At 45.1% G+C, this 24,166-nt stretch overlaps 1 protein-coding gene across 1 annotated transcript in view; it reads right to left on the bottom strand.

Moving 5' to 3' along the window:
- Positions 1 to 24,166, bottom strand: part of UNC13C (unc-13 homolog C) — a 1,075,146-nt gene that overhangs the window by 274,695 nt on the left and 776,285 nt on the right. The window contains exon 24 of the mRNA XM_075345771.1: positions 17,580 to 17,657. Within this exon, the coding sequence (XP_075201886.1) occupies positions 17,580 to 17,657 (78 nt within the window). The remainder of the gene's footprint in view (positions 1 to 17,579; positions 17,658 to 24,166) is intronic.

Below are 24,166 nucleotides of genomic sequence, written 5' to 3' on the forward strand. Positions count from 1 at the left end.
TTAGGGGAATAAAATGTTGTATGTTTTATATACATTATAGTAAATGTTTATTCTTGTTGCAGTTTTCCTGAAAAATAAAAACCCATCGGTGTCTGGATAGCCCGTGGATGGTCTGTGTTTAACCAAGGGGTTATGTGACGCCCTGGCAAAACCAGGTAGTCACAGGAAGAGTTAAACCTCCTTGGTACCACCTGATCCCACACTGGTACAGTGAAGCAGCCGCACCTTCCCCCCCCCCAGTGTAACAAAAGGAGCAGGAGGGGAGGAGTTGAGTCAGTCAGTGGAAGGGGAAGGAGAGGAGAGCAGTATGGGGTTGTGGCTCCTGGGCTGCTGGGGAAGTGGAGAAAGGAGAAAGCAGAGTCTTGGAGTTGAAGTAGCGAGTAGGCTCAGGGGCGCCTGTACTGGACCGGGGCAGGGTAGTGGCCCACCGGTAGTGTGCACGGGACCCCGGACTTGTGCAAAGAGAGGACTTCCCCCATCCGAAACAGAGAAGGTGACTCTTAGCTGGAGTGCAGAGGAGAGAGGGCCCTGCTTCATGTATCGGGTGTGGGATCCGAACACCACCGTACAAAAGGCCTACGGACACCGGCAATTTCTGTAAAGTACTGGACTCTGTGCTTCCTGACCCTACACATGAAAACAGCCTCATCCAACACCAGGACAACCGAACTGTGAGTTTCCTGCTCCCTGCAATCCCTGCCACCACCACAACTCCCAATTGGGCCCCAGGACTACAACTCCCCTACCCGTGGAGGGAATCCCACCTTGCTGCCCCACACCATCAGTCCCGGGCACGGTCCCCAGAGGCAGCGGTGGTGCCACCATCTCATCACCGCAACCCACGGGTGGCGTCACAGACAATCTCCCTTGAACATATACCCCTTTTTCTTTGTTGTGGAGCCTGGGATCACAGACCGGGTCACGCCACCGTGATACCTCTAGAAGCGACCCCATTGGCCCAGCTCTGAGTACCCCCAATCCCTGGGCGACACACATGCATTGTTAGATATGGATAGATATACAATTAATTGTAAAGTATCTGGTGACATTTTGATGTCATGCTTTTATTCATTGAGTTAATTAAGCATGGATTTATTTACGAATCTTCAGTTATTTTTTTCCCATTTATGTGTGTTTCAGTTGGAAAAAATACTTAGACCCAACCATTTCAAGGGAACCTGTCAGGTGCAATATGCACCCAGAACCACGAGTAGTTCTGCGTGCATATTGCTAATCCCTGCTTAACTGTCCCTGTATCTAGTAGCATAGATAAAGAGATATTTAGAAAAAGTATTTCTAAAGATATGTTATCTTATGCTAATAAGCGCGGGGACTAGTGCCAAGAGTGTTATATCCCCCCCGTCTAGTCCACCCTCTTAGAATGTTAGCATACCCACAGGGTCGTACAAACATGCTATTCAATGCAGCTGCCGGGGACTTCTGGTCATGCGCAGTATGAAGCCAGGTGTACGTGTCTTGGCTTCAGAGAGGTCTACTGCACATGACCCGAAGTGCCCAACTTTCAGAAGCGCGGTTACAGTGAACACAGGTATATGCGGCACCACTCGTGACGCTGCATTAAATAGCATGTTAGTACACCCCTGTGGGCATGCTGACATGCTAAGAGGGCGGCTAGTCGGGGGATATAGCATCCTTGGCACTAGTCCCTCCACTCATTAGCATACAATATAAGATCTTTTGAAATACTTATTCTAAAGATTTGTTTATCTATGCTAGTGTATACAGGGACAGTTAGGCAGGAATTAGCAATATGCACCCAGTACTCCTCATGGTTCTGGGTGCATATTGCACCTGACAGGTTCCCTTTAATCATGTATAGTATCCACAATTATTATGTAAATGTCTGCAGCATAACCTTGTTGTAGGGGATGCATGTAGCTCAATAGTTGCATGAATCAAATCTCCATTGAGTATATTTATTCTCTATTTACACAAATCTGTCACCCTAATTCCAGCAATGTATCATCTACTGGGCTACTTGCTACAGTTTTGATAAAATTGTTGTTTCATCTGGTCTATATAACTCCTCTCACATCACTGATTGGCAGTTTTCTGTGTACATTGTGCACAGGAAGAAAGTTGCCAATCAGTGGTGGGAGCGGGTTATACAGATCTCTTAAATATGGAAGACTACTCGGCAGCAGGTTTACTGGCCCTCTAGTGATAATCTTCTGCTGACAAATCAATGATTTTATCAATAATACATCAAGCAATCCAGCAAGTGACAATTCGCTCCAAACAGGGTCCCCATCTCTACATTGTGCTGGTCTCAGTTAGGAGGTGACCTGGTGACAGATTCCCTTTAATACTTCAATAACACAGACATCAGTTTTCCTATAAATTAGAAACAATAATCAAATTATTGGAAAGCACATTACAAACTATAATCATTGTGGGTAATACAGTATATAAGTATGTGGACAGTCCTCATAACTACTGAGCACCACACTCATTGCAAATAAGAGCATAAAATTAAGAGCACATCTCTCCTTGGGTTGTTGTAAAGAGTTCAGTTATTTTTGTAAGATCCAAAATTCACCAATTTGTTAAATTCTTGGGCCCACATTTCCAAGAACAATCAAAAATCCTTGTAAAAATTGCCCCAGGAGATCAGAAGCTAGCAGATAAAGGGTTTAATTTCATTACAAAATGTTTATTGTTGTTTTAATAGGACATACAACAAGCCCAGTGGCATAACTACCGCGGTCGCAGCGGTCGCGATCGCGACCGGGCCCGGGAGGTTAGGGGCCCGGCGGCCTCCAGGCAGATCAGCAGCCAGCTCCTGTCAGTGTGAGAGGAGCCGCGCTGATCTGTCAGACCACGCGGCCGCTATTTGACCCGCTGCCGCCGCCGACACCGGGCCCCCCTGCCTGCTGTCAGCGGCGGCACCGGGGCCCCCTACCTGGTGTTAGCGGCTGCGGCATCTCCCCCGTCACCACACACAGTAATGATGAAGCATAGCACGGCCGGCGCCACGCTATGTATCACCATTCTCCCCCTGTGCAGTGACGTCACTCCCGAGCGACTGCTGTGCTGAGTGCACAGAGTGCAGGACGGGAGGACGCCGACCACAGCACCGGGAGAACGAGCAGCGGGGAGGACAGCAGCGGTGGAAGGAAGAGAGAAGGTGAGTACTTGTTGGGTTTTTTTTTTGTTTTTTTTTTAATAGAAATGAGTAAACAGTGGCCAGAGGCTTGGGAAGGCAGTTCTGGGGAAGCTGCATTATTATACATGGAAGCCTGGAGAGGCTGCTTTATACATGGAGGTCTGAGGAGGCTGCATTATATATGGAGGTCTGGGGAAGCTGCATTATTATACATGGAGGCCTGGAGAGGCTGCTTTATACATGGAAGTCTGAGGAGGTTGCTTTATACATGGAGGTCTGGAGAGGCTGCATTATTATACATGGAGGTCTGGCGAGGCTGCATTATTATACATGGAGGCCTGGAGAGGCTGCATTATACAGGGAGGCCTGGAGAGGCTGCATTATACATGGAGGCCTGGAGATACTGCATTATACATGGAGGCCTGAGGAGGCTGGGTGCATTGTTATACATGGAGGCCTGGAGAGGCTGGCTGCTACATTATACATGGAGGCCTGAGGAGGCTGGCTGCATTATTATACATGGAGGCCTGGAGAGGCTGGCTGCATTGTTATATATGGAGGTCTGGGGGGCTGCATAATACAAAATGAAGGACACCTTATACATGGAATATAGGGGTGCATTATGCATGGAGGAGTATGGGGCTGCATAATGCAATATGAAGTTTTATGGGGTTGCATTATAATACATATAGGACTATGGGGGCTACATTATAATATATGGAGGACTATGGAGGCTACCTTATACATGGACTATGGGGGTGCATTATAAAACATTGGGGACTATGTGGTGCAGTATAATATATGGAGAACTATGGGGTGAATTATAATATATGGAGAACAATGAGAAATTCATTATAATAATTGGAGGGCTACTTTATACATGGAGGATTATGGGGGTGCATTATAATATATGGAGGACTATGTGGTGCAGTATAATACATGGAGAACTATGGGGTGAATTATAATGCATGGAGAACTATGGGAAATGCATTATAATACATGGAGGACTATGGAAGTGTATTCTAATATATGAAGGGTTATGTGGGAACCTTTATACTATTTGGAAGGCTATGTGGGTGCCATTATTGTATTTGGAGAACTATATACAAGGGGGGACACAGATACAAGCAGGGGATGGGAACGTTTTGTGCTGAGGGAAAAAGGTTCTTTTCCCTCAGCACCCAGCTTTGCCATGCTCTGCTATACATCTTCTCTCAGCACCCAGCTTTCCCATGCTCTGCTATACATCATTTCTCAGCACCCAGCTTTCCCATGCTCTGATATGGGAAAGCTGGGTGCTGAGGGAAAGATGTATAGCAGAGCATGGGGAAGCTGTGTGCCGAGGACAAGATGGATATCAGAATATAGGAAAGCTGGGTGCTGATAGAGGGATTTCAGATCATGGGAAATCTGGGTGTTGTGGGTAAGAGCCAAGTGTCAGCATCATTATCCTGTACCCCGAGTGTCAGTGTCATTATCCCGTACCCTAAGTGTCGGTGTACGTGGAGGGGGGGCCCAGGTCTGAACTGGGGCCCATCAAACTCTAGTTACGCCACTGAACAAGCCTATCTAGCTGTGATGGTAAGGTGCCCTCATACTTTTGGTCTTACAACATATTAATATTGTAAAAGTAACAGGGTCTATTTTTGTCTAAAAATTGTCATTAAATTGATATGGCTAATTTTATGCAGCATCTGAATGGTAAATGTAGTCTTGTGCTCCAGTATGGTCAAAACTCAGGGAGGACATACCGTATTCACTTTTTTTCTTTCACCATTTTGTCTGGTCATTATTTGGTTATACAATGGGAGAATTAATCTACCAGTATAGACTCAGTGAAGTTTCACCAACGCTTCCCAATGGGCAGTGAAATTGAAGCAAAGCAGAATTTTTTTTCCACCTCTCTATAGAACCCTGGACTTCACTAGATAAAGAATATTTTTTATTGTAATAACATGTCCCTGTACTTTGTACAACCCAGATACAGTAGTACAATAAAGGGTCTGCAAAAGGAGGACATAATAAACAGACATTCATCTTACATTGCTCCTATAATACAAAAAGTAAAAAAATGGGACCTGCATACCTTTACTATATACAGGTGCACAAATATGCTATGCGGCCCATATACAAATTTATACATACGCGATGTGCCAGCACAGTGCGATTAATGAATAAACTCTACTATTTCAGTAAAGGTCAAAAATGTAAGGTACTTTCTATACATTTTTTGACCAAAAACAGCAAAAACCTCCTACTATATCAAGGTGTAACTAAATATGGATAGTCGCTATCACTAATATTCTACTTCTCCATGTGCCAAGCAAGCCCTCATCTGACCTAGGGAACTGAAATGAAATCAGGAAAGGCTCACAAGTAGAACCTTGCATACGTAAGGCTAAGTTGCCACTTCCAATGTTTTGCATCAGTCACAATCAGTTGTGTGACTGATGCAACGGATGCGTTGCAGATAGTGGCACAACTGATGTGACTGATGCTACAAAAAAAACGATCCGTTGTTTGTTTGTTTTTTTTACTGTTTTACCGGCGGCAGGCTATTGTGAATGATCAGCTGATCGCTGATCGCCCGGCGGTCGGCTTTGGTTAACGATCAGCTGATCATCCACAAAAGCCGACTGCCGGGCGATCAGCTGATCGTTCCCAATAGCCGGCCGTCGGGCGATTAGCTGATCGTCCAAAAAGCCGTCCGCTGGGCGACCAGCTGATCCTTCACAGTAGCCAGCCACCGGGCCGGCTAGTCGATCATGGTTTTTTACTGTGCACATGCTCACAGCAAAAAAAACCGATCCGTCGCACACAAAAAAAGTTACATTCAGCGTTGCTCCTGCCTGACGGTCAGTCAGTAAACGACTGATCGTCACGCAGTGGATTCAACGCAGGGCCATCAGTCACAATCCATCGCTAAAAACACCGAAAAAAGGAATTTACCCATATAGACAATTAACTAATAAAAATATTTTATTAGAAGAAAATATATTTAAAAACAGTAAAATGCAAGGAAAAAGTAATGAAAAAAGTCCCCAAGCCCCACAAAGCTCAGCAAGGTGATTGCAAACAGATAGCAATACTAAACATTTATGTTTCACTATAAATATGTATCACATCACAGATATCTATTCCCAAAATGGGTATACCAATAAAATTCCAATGAATGTGATATACTAGGATATATTCATCAAAGGGTTAAATGAACCATAGATCACACAATAAAAGCCAGAAGTAAAAAGGCTTTAGATATCTGTTTACAATCCATCACTAATAGAAGTCTATGGGGAAAATAATGGATTCCTGCAAAATATTTTGCAGGACACCGTAATTCCTCAAGGCGACGTATATATATATATATATATATATATACATACATATGCAGAGTGCCTAAAAGTACCTAAAACTGCATTCTAATTTTCACATGCGTCCTAAATGGAGATAAAGAGAGCCCAACCTAACAAATGAGTTAAAAATATTAGATTTTGTATTTTTTATTTATTTATTTATTTATTTAAATCGGGAAAATGATCCAATACTACATGTCTGTGAGTGGCAAGGATTTGAGCCTTTGCTTTCAGTATCTGGTGTGATTACCTCATGCAGCAATAATCACTCAAATTGTTTCCAGTGATTATTAATTTTTCCACATTGCTTGGAGAAATTTTTGCCTTTACCTCCCTGCAAAACATTTTCAACTCTTTTATGTTGGTGGGTTTTCTCCCATGAACTGCTCGCTCCTTGTCCTTCAACGACATGTCTATAAGATTAAGGTCAGGACTTTGACTTGGTCATTTCGAACCATTACCTTTATTCTTCTTTAACAATTCTATTATATAACAACTTGTGTGATTTGGATTGTTGTTTTGCTGCATGAGACATGTTCTATTGAGGTTCGGCTCATGGACAGATGTCCAGACATTTTCCTTTTGGATTTGGTGGTATAATTCAGAATCCATTGTTCAAACACTGATAGCAAGCCATCCTAGCAAAGATATAAATCAAAGGCCCAAACCGTAGTACTAACACCAAAGTGTTTGACCGATAATATGAGGTTTTCAATCTGTAGTACAGTGATTTCTTTATCTAAACATAATGATCCTCATTTAAACCAAAAAGTGTATCTTCATCCATCCACAAAACATTGTTTCAATAACCTTTTGGCTTCTAGAGGTGATTGCTATTCAGTGTCCTCCTAATGGTGGATTCATGAAAATTAACATTAGCTACTGTGAGAGAAGCCTTTATTTGCTTAGAAGTTACATTGGATTCCTTTGTGATCTTGCAGACTATTATACACCTTGCCTTTGCTCTTTGCTACTCAACCACTCTTGGGAAGAGTAATAATGGTCATGGAAGTTCAAGTTTTTTACAATCGATATTGTACCTTTTCCAGCCTGATGAGCAACAAATAAACTTCTTCTAAGGTCTTCAAAAATCTCCTTTGTTTGTGCCAAGTGTGAGGTAGCGTGGTCGGCTGCGCAGCAGAAGACACGGGATCCAGGCACCAAGGGTCACAGCACACGGTTTAATATCCAAACAAAAGTCCACAACAGTACACATGTGCCTCTCCGGCAGAGAACTCAGGGAGTTGTGATCACTCCCCCACACCCGGCACACCTGCCCTCGTTCCTGTTTCCTTTTAACCCTTCCTTAAGCCTGTAGGGAAACAACATTAACCCTGGAGTGGAGTTACTTTCTATCATGGAGTGAGCACAACCGGGGCGAGACATACCGGCCGTCATAGATAACCCCGGTCACAGTCTCACATACCCCCCCCTCAGTTCAAGCGTGCGGGGTTGAACTCCCGCCTTCAAACACGGGCCGCGGGACAAGGCATCGGCGTTGCCCTGCAACCTACCGACCCGGTGTTCAACCGTAAACCGGAAGTTCTGCAGAGAAAGGAACCACCGGGTAACCCGGGCATTCCGTTCCTTGGCGGACCTCATCCAGACCAGCGGAGAGTGATCCGTCACCAAGTGAAACTGCCGTCCCAGCAGGTAATAGCGTAGGGACTCCAAGGCCCACATGATCACCAGGCACTCCTTCTCCACTACGCTATAATTCCGCTCGGGAGGGGTGAGCTTCCTACTTAAGAAGGTGACGGGGTGTTCCTCCCCCTGAACTACCTGAGACAGCACTGCACCCAGGCCGACCTCCGAGGCGTCAGTCTGTACTATGAACTCCTTCCGGAAATCAGGGTTGACAAGAATGGGCTGTCCGCACAGGACCCACTTCAGGGCCCGGAAGGAGTCCTCGGCCTGCGGAGTCCAGCGCACCATGACGGACTTCTTGCCTTTGAGAAGGTTCGTCAAGGGGGCTGATAGTCCCGCAAAATCTTTTACAAACCTCCTGTAGTACCCCACGATACCCAGGAAGGCCCTAACCTGCTTCGTGGTCAGGGGTCTAGGCCACTTCTGGATCACCTCAACTTTGTTAATTTGAGGCTTAATCACTCCTTGGCCTATTACGTAGCCCAAGTAGCGGGCTTCCGTGAGCCCCAACGCACATTTCTTGGGATTGGCTGTCAATTCGGCTGTTCGGAGCGCGTTCACCACCGCTTGTACCTGTTCCAAGTGGGTCTTCCACTCGGAGCTGTAAATAATGATGTCATCAAGGTACGCTGATGCATATGCCTGGTGGGGTTCCAGCACCAAGTCCATCAACCTCTGGAACGTGGCCGGAGCGCCATGTAACCCAAAAGGCAAGACAACATAGTGGAAGAGACCCTCCGGCGTAACAAAAGCGGTTTTCTCCTTGGCGGACTCCGTCAGTGGCACCTGCCAGTACCCCTTGGTCAGGTCGAGCGTGGTGAAGTATCGCGCCTGTCCCAGCCTATCAATCAGCTCATCCACCCGGGGCATGGGGTAGAGATCGAACTTGGATATTTCGTTCAATCTCCTAAAGTCATTGCAGAACCTTAAGGAGCCATCGGGTTTTGGTATTAGGACAATGGGACTAGCCCATTCACTCCGGGATTTTTCGATGACCCCCAGGCGTAGCATTGTCTTCACTTCCTCTGATATGGCTTGTCTTCGAGCCTCCGGCACCCGGTATGACTTCAGGCGTACCTTCAGGTGAGGCTCGGTGACAATGTCATGTCATATCAGACTGGTCCTACCAGGCAGCTCGGAGAAGACATCGGGGTTCTGCTGAACCAGCCGTCTGGCCTCTCGCCTCTGTGTCTTGGTGAGGGCTTCTCCAATCCTTACTTCCGGTTCGTCCTCCCCGGAGGTCGTTGGAGCCGGATGTGAACGACCCGAAGAGGAGGGAGATGGGGAGAAAACAACCATCAGGCTTTCCCGTTCCTGCCAAGGTTTTAATAGGTTGATATGGTATATTTGTTCGGGTTTCCGCCTACCGGGCTGCAATACTTTATAGTTGACCACCCCGACTCTTTCCTTTATCTCGTAGGGGCCTTGCCACTGAGCCAGGAATTTACTCTCCGCCGTGGGGATTAAAACCAACACCCGATCCCCGGGTTGAAAGGTCCGCACGGTGGCTTGTCTATTGTAGCGGCCGCTTTGCGCGGCCTGAGCCTCCTGTAAATGCTCCTTCACAATTGGCATGACCGCGCTTATGCGGTTCTGCATTCCTAAAATGTGTTCAATCACACTTTTATGGGGGGTGGGCTCTTGCTCCCATGTTTCCTTTGCCAGGTCCAACAATCCCCGGGGATGTCGCCCGTATAACAATTCAAAAGGCGAAAACCCAGTGGATGCCTGTGGCACCTCTCGTATGGCAAACATCAAATAGGGAAGCATCATATCCCAGTCTTTCCCATCTTTGGAGATCACCCTTTTGAGCATGGTTTTCAGGGTTTTATTGAATCGTTCTACTAACCCATCCGTCTGAGGATGATACACAGACGTACGCAACTGCTTGATCTGGAGTAGCCGGCATAGCTCTTTGGTTACTTTAGACATGAATGGGGTCCCCTGATCCGTAAGGATCTCCTTGGGCAATCCCACCCGGCAGAACACAGCAAACAACTCCCGAGCTATAAGCTTCGCCGCAGTATGTCTGAGAGGTATCGCCTCTGGATACCGGGTGGCATAGTCAACGATCACTAGGATGTGTTGGTGCCCTCGAGCGGACTTTACGAGGGGCCCCACCAGATCCATCCCTATCCGTTCAAAAGGGACTTCTATAATGGGTAACGGTACCAACGGACTGCGAAAGTGAGCCAGGGGTGCGGTAAGCTGACACTCCGGGCAGGTTTCGCAGAACCGTTTTACCTCCCCAAAGACCCCGGGCCAATAGAACCTTTGCAATATTCGCTCCTGCGTTTTCTTGACCCCTAGGTGGCCACTCATCAGGTGTTTATGAGCCAAGTCGAGGACCCGCCGGCGATACGGCTGGGGCACCACCAACTGCTCTACCCCCACGCCCCGTATTTCATCTACCCGGTAGAGTAAATCCTGCTTAAGAGCAAAATGGGGGTACCTTACCTGGGCACCGGGCAGCTGTGCCACCCCGTCAACTACTGTCACCCGACTCCGGGCATGTATTAATGAAGGGTCCTGGAGTTGGGCTGTCCCAAACGTATCCGGGGACGCCTCCAACTCCGGAATGGGCTCGACCGTCCCAGCCTCTCCTGCCAATACCTCTAGGGGCGACCTATCGGGTTCACATTCTGTCCCTATCATGGGGACCCCTACGGCAGGCGTCCCGGATTCAGGATTGTAGGGCTCAGGTCCCGGACTGACCAATATCTGAGGGGACTTAGGAGGCCCCTTCCATAAAGTCCAAAAATAGGGCAGATCCCTTCCTAGGATCACATCACGTCATCACGAGTGTTATTAAGTGCCACCTCATGTTGCACCTGACCGCAAGGTGCTGTGATGGTGACAATCCCCGTGGGATAGTATTGGCGGTCCACATCTATGCAAACCACCCCCACGGTACGTCCTGTGGCCTTTACTTTAGCCCTCAAGGTTGATCGCACAAGGGTCACTAAGCTTCCGGAATCCAACAAGCCTGTAACCGGACATCCATTCACCTGTATTTGTCACAAGTGGGGCTCAGTCTCTGGGGAGACCAGGTCAGCGGTACACACCACCTGAGCATACATTGAACCCCGCCGGGTAACCCCACAATCCATGGGCTCCGTGGTGAGTGGACACTGGGCTTCCAGATGTCCCACCCGCTGGCACCGCCAACATCTAATAGGGAAGGAAACCCCCTTGACGAGTTGTCGTTTAGGGTATATAGCCTTCCGGACCTCAGGGACGGAGGGCGCGGCCTCAGACGGGACGGTAGCGGACTCCTGCCCCGGTGTCAGCGGTGGGTCCTTGGCCCTAGGCTTGGAGGGGCCGGACCGACGAGCGGTACTCAAAGTCTCAGTGTCCCGTATCAAGTCCTGTGCAGCCACATGCCGCTCTACCAGGCCCACTAATTGGTCCAGGGTACTTGGGTCGCCCTGTCCTACCCACCGTTGAATGGTGACGGGTAAAGTGCGCACAAAACGATCAACTACTACCCTTTCCACCATTTGCGCCGGGCTCAGAGTGTCAGGCTGCAACCACTTCTTTACGAGATGCAACAAGTCATAGGCCTGGGAGCGTACGGGTTTGGCTTCCTCATAGAACCACTGATTTACCCGCTGAGCCCGTACATAGGTATTCACCCCCATACGAGCAAGTATTTCGGCTTTCAGGGTCGCATATTCTAAGGCGTCCTTGGTACAGAGATCCAGGTACGCTTTTTGGGGCTCCCCCGTCAGATAGGGCGACAGTACCTCAGCCCACTGGGGGGTCAGCAGCTTTTCCCGCTCGGCCACCCGCTCAAACACCGCCAGGAACGCTTCCACATCATCTCCCGGGGTCATCTTTTGCAACGCTTGTCTCACTGCTTTCCGGACGCTGCTGTCGTCACCCGGTCCCGGGGTTGTTGCTGCCGGTCCGGCACGGATCGACTTGGCCAGGAGTACCATCTGTTCTTGGTGTCTTTGTTCCTGCAATTTCAAAGAGTGCTGCTGATGATCCAACGACCGGAGCAGGTGTGCATTGATCTGTTGCTGCTGCTTTAGTATTTCCTCCATGGCGTCGCCAGGTTTGGGCTGTAGTATAGCCGCTTGAATCCAGGACATGTGCTACCGGGTCACCAGAAATGGAAGCTACACCTCACCGGGCTGGCATGCCAGCCGATTCTCCACCATATGTGAGGTAGCGTGGTCGGCTGTGCAGCAGAAGACACGGGATCCAGGCACCAAGGGTCACAGCACACGGTTTAATATCCAAACAAAAGTCCACAACAGTACACATGTGCCTCTCCGGCAGAGAACTCAGGGAGTTGTGTTCACTCCCTCACACCCGGCACCCCCGCCCTTGTTCCTGTTTCCTTTTAACCCTTCCTTCAGCCTGTAGGGAAACAGCATTAACCCTGGAGTGGAGTTACTTTCTATCATGGAGTGAGCACAACCGGGGCGAGACATACCGGCCGTCATAGATAACCCCGGTCACAGTCTCACACAAGATACACTTTCACTTTCACCAACACGTATTGTGAAGATTAGACTTTGATAGATCCTGTTCTTTATATAAAAGAGGTTGTCCACTCACAACTTAGGGGTACTTTGCACGCTGCGACATCGCTAGCATTGGCTAGCGATGCCGAGCGCGATAGTACCCGCCCCCGTCGCACATGCGATATCTTGTGATAGCTTCCGTAGCGAACATTATTGCTACGGCAGCTTCACACGCACTTACCTGCCCTGCGACGTCGCTCTGGCTAGCGACCCGCCTCCTTCCTAAGGGGGCAGGTCGTGCGGCATCACAGCGACGTCACACGGCAGGCAGCCAATAGAAGCGGAGGGGCAGAGATGAGCGGGACGTAAATATCCCGCCCACCTCCTTCCTTCCACATAGCCGGTGGAGGCAGGTAAGGAGATGTTCCTCACTCCTGTGGCTTCACACACAGCGATGTGTGCTGCCACAGGAACGCGGAACAACATTGTATCTCCTATTGATATGACATTATGAAAATGACCGACACTACACAGATCACCGATTTTGGACGCTTTTGCGATCGTTTATCGGCGCATCTAGGCTTTACACGTTGCGACGTCGTTACCGGCGCCGGATGTGCGTCACTTTCGATTTGACCCCGACGATATCGCAGTAGCAACATGCGATGTCGCAACATGCAAAGTACCCCTTAGTGTCACCCCGTTGATTAAAAACGTCATTCTCCTATTTCACCTTCAAATTATCTGCTAATCCTTAAGGTTTAAACACTTTTTGCATTCATAGAAGTGGTATTTGATCACTTTCTTTAATAAAAAAAAATACAGGTTAGTATTTTTTTATTCATTTGTTTAATTTTCTCCTCTTTATCTGTTTTTAGAAATTGTGTGACAATCTTATGAAGTTTTAGATCAAATTTATGCAGAAATATGGAAAATTATGACGGGTTTATAAGAGCATAGACAGCACTCTCAGTCTTCCCCCATAGTGGTATCTCACAGGGTAGAAGCAGAAAGTCTCACAGAGCTGTCAAAATAATAAGACAGTGTAAAGCCCAACCTCAGCCAACTTTACTCCACTTAAAAGGCCAGAGCTTTTATCATTAAACAGAACATTTTTTTAACCTTTTTTCCAATTTGTTTTTTTTATATTTTGGTTGCATTTTATGAATGTTCCCTGGAGATGATAAATAGGATCTCTTTAATCCTAAACTCTGTCTTCCATCCTAATATATAATCTGCAACAAAAACTGTGAAAGACACTGATCACACCTTTTGAAACAGAAGTATCTCAGTTTCTAAAAACAGTCTTATATGTTTGAGTGTGTAGTAATTAACTACAGACAGTTTGTGGGCTATTTTTACAGTAGCTTACAGAGAAAGGTGCTGGAGAAACTTATGTCCTTTAGGCCTTTTTAAAGCTGTTCTGCAATGTGGATGGTGTACTCTTATAACGCAGAATAACTTTTGCAAAAGTTCTTTCTTAACTAATTAGAGCTCTCGTTTCAATCGCTGATTAACTGACATTTAATGTAACTTGTCCTTTTTTTCACAAGAACCTTAACTAGAAGCTGTAATGTGAAATAATCTGCTCCCACCACCACCACCAGAAATTCAGAGTACAAACTCCTGCAGCAGAAGAGAAGGGGAACTTGCATATGTCAATCAAACATGACGTTCTACTTTTCTTTCAAAAGGGTATTCAACAATAGCTGTATTTAATTTGCAGGGCTTTAGCCCAGGTCCTACACAATATAATAAAAAAATTGGATGGAGCATTAGAAGAAGGGTAGGATGAGAAAAGTGCCAGAAAGAGAAGAATAACTTTTATACTTCGTTTAGGTTAACATATTGAACCAAAAATACAGCACCGTATATCTTTATACAGTGTGTCCACCCATATCCTGTCCACCGCCATTAACTTGAAAACGGCGGCAGCTATAGGCATAGAAGTGGTGTCTAGGTATAGTAAAGTAGCAAGGTACTACGCAATGAAACCACACATAGTGCCACCTGATGGAAAACAACGGAGTTAGCATTTTTATCTTGAAAACGGAAAGAGATAGAGAAAATAAGTGAATTAAAAAATTGTAGGGCATCATCAATTCAATACAAATTGACACCTTGCATACAGAAATGCTATGATATGAAACCCATGACCCCCTCAAAAACACTGAATGCTGGTCACGCATATGGCACTCATTTAACTTTGATGTTCAAAGTGGCCGGCGTCAGCTGCAATGCACATCTGGACTCTAGACAGCATACTGTATCTTGCTGCATGTTGTGGAATATGGTAGGTGACACGTTTGCACAAGCATCTGTAATACGTCTTTGTAGATCCTGCAATGTTGGTGGAGGGGTCGCATACACCTGCTGTTTGATGTGACCACACAGAAAGAAGTCCAATGGGGTCAGGTCAGGTGAGTGTGAAGGCCACTCCACACAGCCACCATACCCAATGACTTGTAGGAAGGTCTCCATTAGGTATCGCTTCACGTCCGCAGCGTTGTGAGTTTTACACGTTCTTAATGTTCTTATCATAGCATTTCTGTATGCAAGGTATCGTATTGAATTGATGATGCTCTACAACTTTGTAATTCACTTTTTTTCTCTATCTCATTCAGTTTTCGAGATAAAAATCCTAACTCCGTTGTTTTCCACCAGATGGCGCTATAGGTGGGTTCATTGCATAGCGCATGGCTATTTTACTATACCTAGACACCACTTCTATTCCTATAGCTGCCGCCGTTATCAAGTTAATGGCGGTGGACAGGATATGATAGTATCATAGTATCATAGTTTTTAAGGTTGAAGGGAGACTCAAAGTCCATCTAGTTCAACCCGTAGCCTAACATGTTGATCCAGAGGAAGGCAAAAAAACCCCAATGTGGCAAACAAGTTCCAATGGGGAAAAAATTTCCTTCATGACTCCACATCCGGCAATCAGACTAGTTCCCAGGATCAACACCCTGTCATAAAATCTAATATACATAACTGGTAATATTACATTTTTCAAGAAAGGCGTCCAGGCTCTGCTTAAATGTTAGTAGTGAATCACTCATTACAACATCATGCGGCAGAGAGTTCCATAGTCTCACTGCTCGTACAGTAAAGAATCCTCGTCTGTGATTATGATTAAACCTTCTTTCCTCAAGACGTATCGGATGCCCCCGTGTTCCAATCGCAGGCCTAGGTGTAAAAAGATCTTTGGAAAGGTCTCTGTACTGTCCCCTCATATATTTATACATTGGGATTAGATCCACCCTAAGCCTTCATTTTTCCAAACTAAATAACCCCAAGTTTAATAACCTGTCTTGGTATTGCAGCCCACCCATTCCTCTAATAATCTTGGTCGCTCTTCTCTGCACCCTCTCCAGTTCAGCTATGTCCTTCTTATATATCGGTGACCAGAATTGTACACAGTATTCTAAGTGCGGTCGCACTAGTGACTTGTACAGAGGTAGAACTATATTTTTTTCATGAACACTTATACCTCTTTTAATACATCCCATTATTTTATTAGCCCTGGCAGCAGTTGCCTGACACTGTCCACTAAAGTGAAGTTTACCATCCACCCATACACCCAAGTCTTTTTCTGTGTCTGTTTTACCCAGTGTTCTACAATTAAGTACATAATCATAAATGTTATTTCCTCTACCCAAGTGCATGACCTTACATTTATCTACATTAAACTTCAATTGCCACTTCTCAGCCCAATCCTCCATTTTACATAAATCTCCCTGTAATATAAAATTATCCTCCTCTGTATTGATTACCCTGCAGAGTTTAGTATCATCTGCAAATATTGAAATTCTACTCCGCATGCCCCCAACAAGGTCATTTATAAATATGTTGAAAAGAAGCGGGCCCAATACTGACCCCTGTGGTACCCCACTATGAACTGACACCGAGTCCGAGTACGTACCATTAATAACCACCCTTTGTTTCCTATCACTGAGCAAGTTTTTAACCCAGTTACACATATTTTCCCCTATCCCCATTATTCTCATTTTATGTACCAACCTTTTGTGTGGCACCGTATCAAAAGCTTTTGAAAAGTCCATATACACAACATCCACTGCATTTCCCTGGTCCAGGCTTGAACTTACCTCTTCATAGAAGCTGATCAAATTAGTTTGACAGGATCGATCCCTCATAAACCCATGTTGATACTCTGTCATAAGGTTATTTTTCTTGAGATACTCCAGTATAGCATCTCTCAAGAACCCCTCAAGGATTTTACCAACCGTAGAGGTTAAACTTACCGGCCTATAATTTCCCGGCTCAGTTTTTGTCCCCTTTTTGAATATCGGCACCACATTTGCTATGCGCCAGTCCTGCGGTACCGACCCTGTTATTAAGGGTATGGGTTGACACACTGTATATGTATTGTCATGTATCTTCTGCAATCTAATATACTGAGCCGAAACATACATAGAAATCCTGTGGCTTTATAGGAAAGGCATGCACCAACTAAATATACCTCTATGGTCCCACAGCAGCCATCAGGTTCACATAATTGCCATGCAGGGTCCAATAGGAGGACAGAACCCTATGCTCCATGGTTAACCATTTAGAGGCAATGGATGTTGTTGTTTAAAATAGCATCTAAAGGGTTTTACTGTCAGTGTGTGAGCTAGAGCCAATAACAGACATTACCAGTGAGGGCTCTACTAAGGTGTGAGCTTGCTTCATACAAATCCTCCTGACTTCTGTCTACAGCTACTGTAATATTGCGTGTAGTGTAACAACTACATCTGTAATTGTAATTGCACTCATTGTGACATGGCAATAGTAGCATAACATGGCATCTCTATCACCTATTTGTACACTGCCATGTTCACCAAAGCATCTCAAAAGGTGAAGTCAGGACTGGGTTACGAGGGTTATTTTATATTATTTGAATACAAATCCCAGATTATACATCCTTTTTAGATTTGTTAATAAACACAACAAACTGCAGCGCTTTGTACTTACCACATTTTCTTTGCCGCAGTACAAGGCGAAATCATTGGATATAATTGCAGCGTACTGAAGAAGCACTTTGTTGATAGTCTAAAATGAAAGCAAATATAATTGCAATAGAATAACAGCATGTACGTTGTGGACTGTTATTTGCTAACCACTCACAGCTTCCAGTCTACATTGGCATGCAATCAAATCAACCGGGCGATGAAAAAATAAAATCTAAATTTGAAAATAAAAAAAACAGTATCACTCAGTACCTATACAACATTGGGATACAATGAAATCGCACAGGGCAGAGAAGGACAGTGCAGTATATGACATAGGACTGGAGCTACAGTCCATTACCATGAAACACTAGGGTTTATGGATGGAAAGCGGTATTGCCCTCTTAAAGATTGATAGCTATTGATTCAATCTCATCAATCTCTTATGGCTATTCATTGCGATAGAGTGAATCCATAACATAGTGCTAGCCCATGAGTAGCAGTGTTTTCATTAGAAGGTAAAATGGGATGAGCCCTTTATTCTCCTGATTGGCAGGGCTCCCCGTGGACCAATCATGTATTAATAGTATAGCCAACTGATTTAAAATCACATATCCAATTAATGAATTGATAGCATAATGGACTGTTAAGCCAATGCTATTAATGTATGTGTACACTCCTTTTACTTATTTACAGTATATATATTCTTTGTGTCTTTGCATGGCTTTCTACAATTCTAGGCTGTTACAGCCCACAGATATAGTAAGAGTAATGTAAGTATTAAAATTAGAGGTAAAAGAGAACAAAGCATTAGAAAAACAATATTGCATAGTAATAAAGCCTTAATATAGAGCCTTATATACCCTATTGGTAGTCAGTTGTCTTCATAGGCTGTATTTATGGAGCATCGCTCATCTAGTAGTGGATTTTTATGACTATATGGATATTGTTAGCCATATAGTCAGGTAAAATACCGTACCTCGTATGCCTAATTCTCTTTATTTTCAGTCATTGGATTTTCATAAAGTCTATATGCAAGAGATTGTTCTCCCCTGTGCATTATTTTTTTACTTTTACAACAGCAGCGTGAATACTATATAGATGGAATATAAATTTAGCTTTTTATTGCATATTAAAAAACAAACATTTGTTTAAAAATATTTGTAATATTTCAAAACTTTTTTGTCAATGATTTGCAAAATATATTAAAGAAGCACTTCTATTAATTATATTATTCACTTAATCTATGTGAATGTTAGTGTAGTGTAGTGTATGTGTATAGCTATACTCACCGATCGGCATCTTCTGTGGTTTCCAGCACCATTCCGCTTCTCTTCTGAGTCATGTGAGAGCACTTCAGACTATCTGGATAACATTGAGCTCTATGTGTGAGCCCGAAGTTTCTTTTAGGGTTCCTCCCATTTGAGTATAAGTATGCCAAGTACAATGCTATAAAAGAAATCGGATTGCACTCGCACCAATGTTAATCAATAACAGTGCTGGTCTACATTTTTTTCCTCAGCTGTAATCAGCCTGCATAAAAAAATTGCAGCATGCTGCGTATGGTCTCATAAAATGGTGAGACTAGCCAATTCTATGGGTGCGATAAAGAAACCGGACGTTACACTGATGCTCCGTAGGCTTATGTTGTAAAACCACTTCTGGGTCAGGCAGAGTGTAGAATGACCCAGAGAGTCTGAATCTCCTTCACATGACTTAGAAGAGGAGCGGAACGTGTTGAACACTAATGTAGATGGTGATCAGAGAGTATATCTATACACTTAAGGGCACTTTACATGCAGCGATATCGCTATCGATATCGCTAGAGAGCATACCCGCCCCCGTCGGTTGTGCGTCACAGGCAAATCGCTGCCCGTGGCACACAACATCGCTTACACCCATCACACATACTTAGCTGCCTAGTGACATCCTTTCTAAGGGGGCGGTTTGTGCGGCGTCACAGCGGTGTCACTAAGCAGCCGCCCAATAGAAGCGGAGGGGCGGAGATAAGTGGGACGAACATCCTGCCCACCTTCTTCATTCCTCATTGCGGGCGGCTGCTGGTAAAGTGATGTTCCTCGTTCCTGCGGTGTCACACGTAGCGATGTGTGCTGCCGCAGGAACGACGAACAACCTGAGTCCTGCAACAGCAATGATAATCGGGAAAGGAACGACGCATCAACGATCAGGTAAGTAATTTTGATTGGTAACTGTCGTTTGCGGATTCCGTGACCCCAACGACATCTCGTTAGCGATGTCGTTGCATGTAAAGCGGCCTTTACGCCTTTACACTAAACTACACTAACATTTATACAGGTTTAAGTAGTAAAAATTAAACAGAAGGGCTTCCTTAAGTTGTAAGTGGAGCAGGTAGTAAGAATAGTGTCAGATGGTGGGGATGTCAGTGGGATGAAAATGTAGTAACCAGGTGGTGAAGTGGTCAAAAAACGTGGTGGCTTGCCCTGGGGGACCGTAAATGACATCCAGTTGAAAGTTGGAGGGGTAGATGTGGACAGAGTACACCTCAAAAGAGGGGAGAATAATGGAGGGTGGCAGTGAAATTGGGGTAAAGGAGCATTTTTCTGACAGGAGAAAACCAACTCCTCCACCATGCTTGTTACTGGGGCAAAGGGGGTGAGAGAGATGAAAACCACTCATACAGTCCCATGGCTTCTAGTATTATCTCTACGCTACTCATACACAGATCTACCTCTCCGGACCTGAGATCGCCTGCTTACTAACTAGAATCCCACAATGTATGTATGCTATTTCATCCATTTTTTCTGCTTGACTGCTAAAACTTAGCATGGACAAAATTGAACTCATTATGTTTCCTCCTCCTCATTCATCGCCCCCCAACAAACCTATCCATTAAAGTCAATGGCTAATCACTCTTCCCAGTCTCGTTGCCTCAGGTTAACCTTCAACTCTGCTCTATCCTTCAAGCCACACATCCAAGGTCCCTTCACCTTCTGCCGACTGCAACTAAACAATATTTCCCAGATTTATACATTCCTTAACCAAGAATCTGCAAAAACACTAGTACATGCCCATATCATCTCCCGCCTCGTCTACTGAAACACACTAGTGCATGCCCACATGATGTCCCCCCTCGACTACCGCAACCTCTTGTTCTGTGGCCTCACTTCTAAAACTCTTACACCCCTCCAATCTATCCTAAACTCTGCTACCCGATTAATACACCTCTACCCTTGCTATTCCCTGTCCTCTCCACTCTGCCAATACCTTCACTAGCTTCTCATTGCCCAAAGACTCCAGTTTAAAACCCTAATCATGACATACAACACCATCCATAACCTGTCTCCTCCATGCATCTGTGACCTAGTCTCATGGTACCTACCTGCACGCAACCTCTGATCCTCACAAGTTCTCCTTCTCTACTCCCCTCTTATCTCCTCTTCTCACAATCGCATACAAGATTTCTCCCGTGCCTCCCCCATACTCTGGAACTCTGTACCACAACATATCAGACTCTCACTTACCATTGAAACCATCAAAAGGAACCTAAAGACCCACCTCTTTCGACAAGCCTACAACCTGCAGTAACCCTCATTCCACTATACCGCTGCATGACCAGCTCTGCCTACAACTACAGTATCCTCACCCATTCCCTGTAGACTGTAAGCCCTCGTGGGCAGGGTCCTCTCTCCTCCTATACCAGTGTGTGTTTTGCATTGTACAGGATTATTATATATTATACTTGTTATTATTATGTATACCCTTTTAACTTGTAAAGCACCATGGAATAAATGGCACTATTATAATAAACAATAATAATAATGGTGCAGCACAGTTGTCAATTATAAAAGTGATTTTTGGAGAGCCGTTCTTCCTGTGCTGATTCACTAAGCAACATAAGTGAAATCATAGACCAAAGGCCTAAGAGAGAATAGTAAGATACATCTAATAAATAAATGTAATAAAAAAATAATTTATTTAAACTGGATTAAAAATACTACCCTGACCCCGCAAAAAGAAGATCATGGGCCATAATATGCTTCATACCAGGTACTATAATTAGAATATTATGTCACAGTGAAAAAAAAAATGAGAATACTGAAATATTTCTAAGAGAAAAATTTGTCCATGAGCTGGCATTGCTAACTATAATGCGCTAAAAACAAAAAAGCTAGGAGCTAATTGTATGTTAACTAAATACAGGGTACATGGTGCACGAATCAGCCATATTGTCAGTGCACAGAGACAGCAGATTAATGTCAGCTAGAAGGACCAATATCATTCATGAATATTACACTAGTGTCAAGCTGACATATCAACACAGCAACGGTAACAGTATCACTGTTTAAAGAGCTGGGTGAACATGGGCAAAGGCAGTGGCGTATCCGGGGGGCGGCAGGGGAATTGCAGCTGGCAGGTGAGCACCGTTGGAACGCCTAATGCGGCAGTCTTAGGTGTATACCCGGCAGGTGAATTTTGCCACCCCCTATCATGGGAGTTGGCTGTCAAGCTGACACCTGACTAAGAAAATGTGCAGCATATCGGCTCCCAGTGATCAATTGTCCTCAAGTCTGATTATGCTGCTGATGTCACTCGCTAGTGCTGCAGAGACGTACACATCATTCGTGGCAAGTGCTCCAGTGGAGCTGAAGACACTTAAGATTTATTGTAATTGGGGTGGTTATTTGAGGACATAGTTTGGAGAGCAAGGGGAATGGCTGCTGACACAGAATAAAGAGAGGAAGATTGGTGCTACATAATGGGGAAACTCTATGATTAGTGGAGAGAATATGAGAGGAGACAGCATGGGGGAGGTGGAAATGTGCAAGGAACGTTTTAAAGGTGAATAGTTTAAGGAGACAGTCTGGGGGAGAAAAGTGTGTGGGAGCACAGAATATAAACTGGATGGTGTGTGTGGGAAGAGAGTGATATAGAAAGGGAATAGCTGTGGGGGGGGGGGGGACAGTGCAAGAGCATAGCCAGGAAGGGACAGTATGCAAAGGAGGGGAGTGTGATGAGGGGGGCACAGTGAGGGGCAATTATTTATTCAAGGGCACAGTACACAGCAGATATTTTAATCATTGTGCTGTTCTTAAGGGCACTGTGTCGGGATGCGCTGCAGAAGACCGGAGAAGATAGAACTCTGCAGAGACGAGTTATTAATTTGAAAAGTCATCATGGCACCTGGACAAGATGAAGAAAATAAAGAGAACAACTTTGATCAGAGACAACGTCATGTATAAGGTACTTCAATGTAAATGTTTATTTGTGATACTGAATAATTCTCCTCAGTACTGAGGTTCATGTATGGTCTGCTGTCTGATGATGGCTGATAACAGCTCCCAGTATCTCCTTACCATTGTTAAGGACATACTGGAAGTTGTTGGTTCATGTGACACAAATGTACAAATGTATATGCGTCTACTCTAATCTGACATTTCAATTGATGTACCAATGTTCTGATATTGGTTCCGGTGAAACATTTCTGTATTGATGAGGGTTATGATGCTGTGTTTCTGTACTGCTGGCGGTTCTGAAGATGTATTCTTGTTCTATTATTAGTTCTGTTCATGTAAACATGTAACAATCCGTAACTTGTAAAATTACATTATAAATGGCTATGTTAATAAAGTATCATGCCCTCTCACAAGTTAAGGGTTACTATGTTTTTATTTATATTGGGAGTATTAAAGGGGTTGTCTAAGTTTTTGAAGAAATCCAGCATACAATTTAAAACACTGCGTTTGACCAAAAAAATGCATCCAAAACGCCTGCGCTTTGGCTGCATTTTGCATGCATTTTACATGCGTTTTGGATGCATTTTTGACAGTGCGATCCCATGGCAATTCAGCTCTGCTACATGCTCACTGACAGCAGGCAGAGACGAGCGATGAGAATGAACTCGGATGAACTTCAGCCGACTTCATTGTCATCCCGCGGCTCTGTCTCTGTGTGCTGTCATGAACTTAGATGAACCTCTGAGGTCAGTGCCAGGACACAGTAGTCCACAGCAGTGGAGTCAGATCTTCACCGAGTTCACTGTCATCGCACAGCTCTCTGTGTCGCAGCCTGATTTACGATCACAAGTGAAGGACTCAACTGTGAACTCAAATCACCTGAGTGACTGCAGTGAGCCGCACGATCAGTGGTGCCGTCACTCAGGTTACCCGCGAAAACAGCTGAAGTCCTCCACCTGAGACAGTTGGAGGATCTAGCTGTGGCAGTTAACCTGAGTGACGTCACCGCTGACAGCATGACTCACTTCAGTTGCTCTGTGGAGTTCACAGAGAGCGGTCGTGCTCTAGGGCCGTTTCAGTTTCTGATGTAGCAGAGTTGAAACCATCGTGGGACGTCGTGTGGATTACGCCGGACCTGCAGGGTGTTTGGGGATTAATAAAGTGGTGAAAGAGGGTGTTTTTTTGCCTTTTATTTCAAATAAAGGATTTTTTGGTGTTTGTGTTTATTTACTTTCACTACAGTTTAGTGATGAGGAGGTGTCTCATAGACGCCTGCCATCCCTAAGCTAGGACTTAGTGGCAGCTCTGTGCTGCCATTAACTCCTTATTACCCCAATTGCCACCGAACTAGGGCAATCGGGATGAGTCGGGTAGAGTCCCGGGACTGTCGCATTTA

Source organism: Anomaloglossus baeobatrachus, chromosome 4 (assembly GCF_048569485.1).
Source record: "Anomaloglossus baeobatrachus isolate aAnoBae1 chromosome 4, aAnoBae1.hap1, whole genome shotgun sequence".
In the NCBI taxonomy this organism is placed as follows: Eukaryota; Metazoa; Chordata; class Amphibia; order Anura; family Aromobatidae; genus Anomaloglossus; species Anomaloglossus baeobatrachus.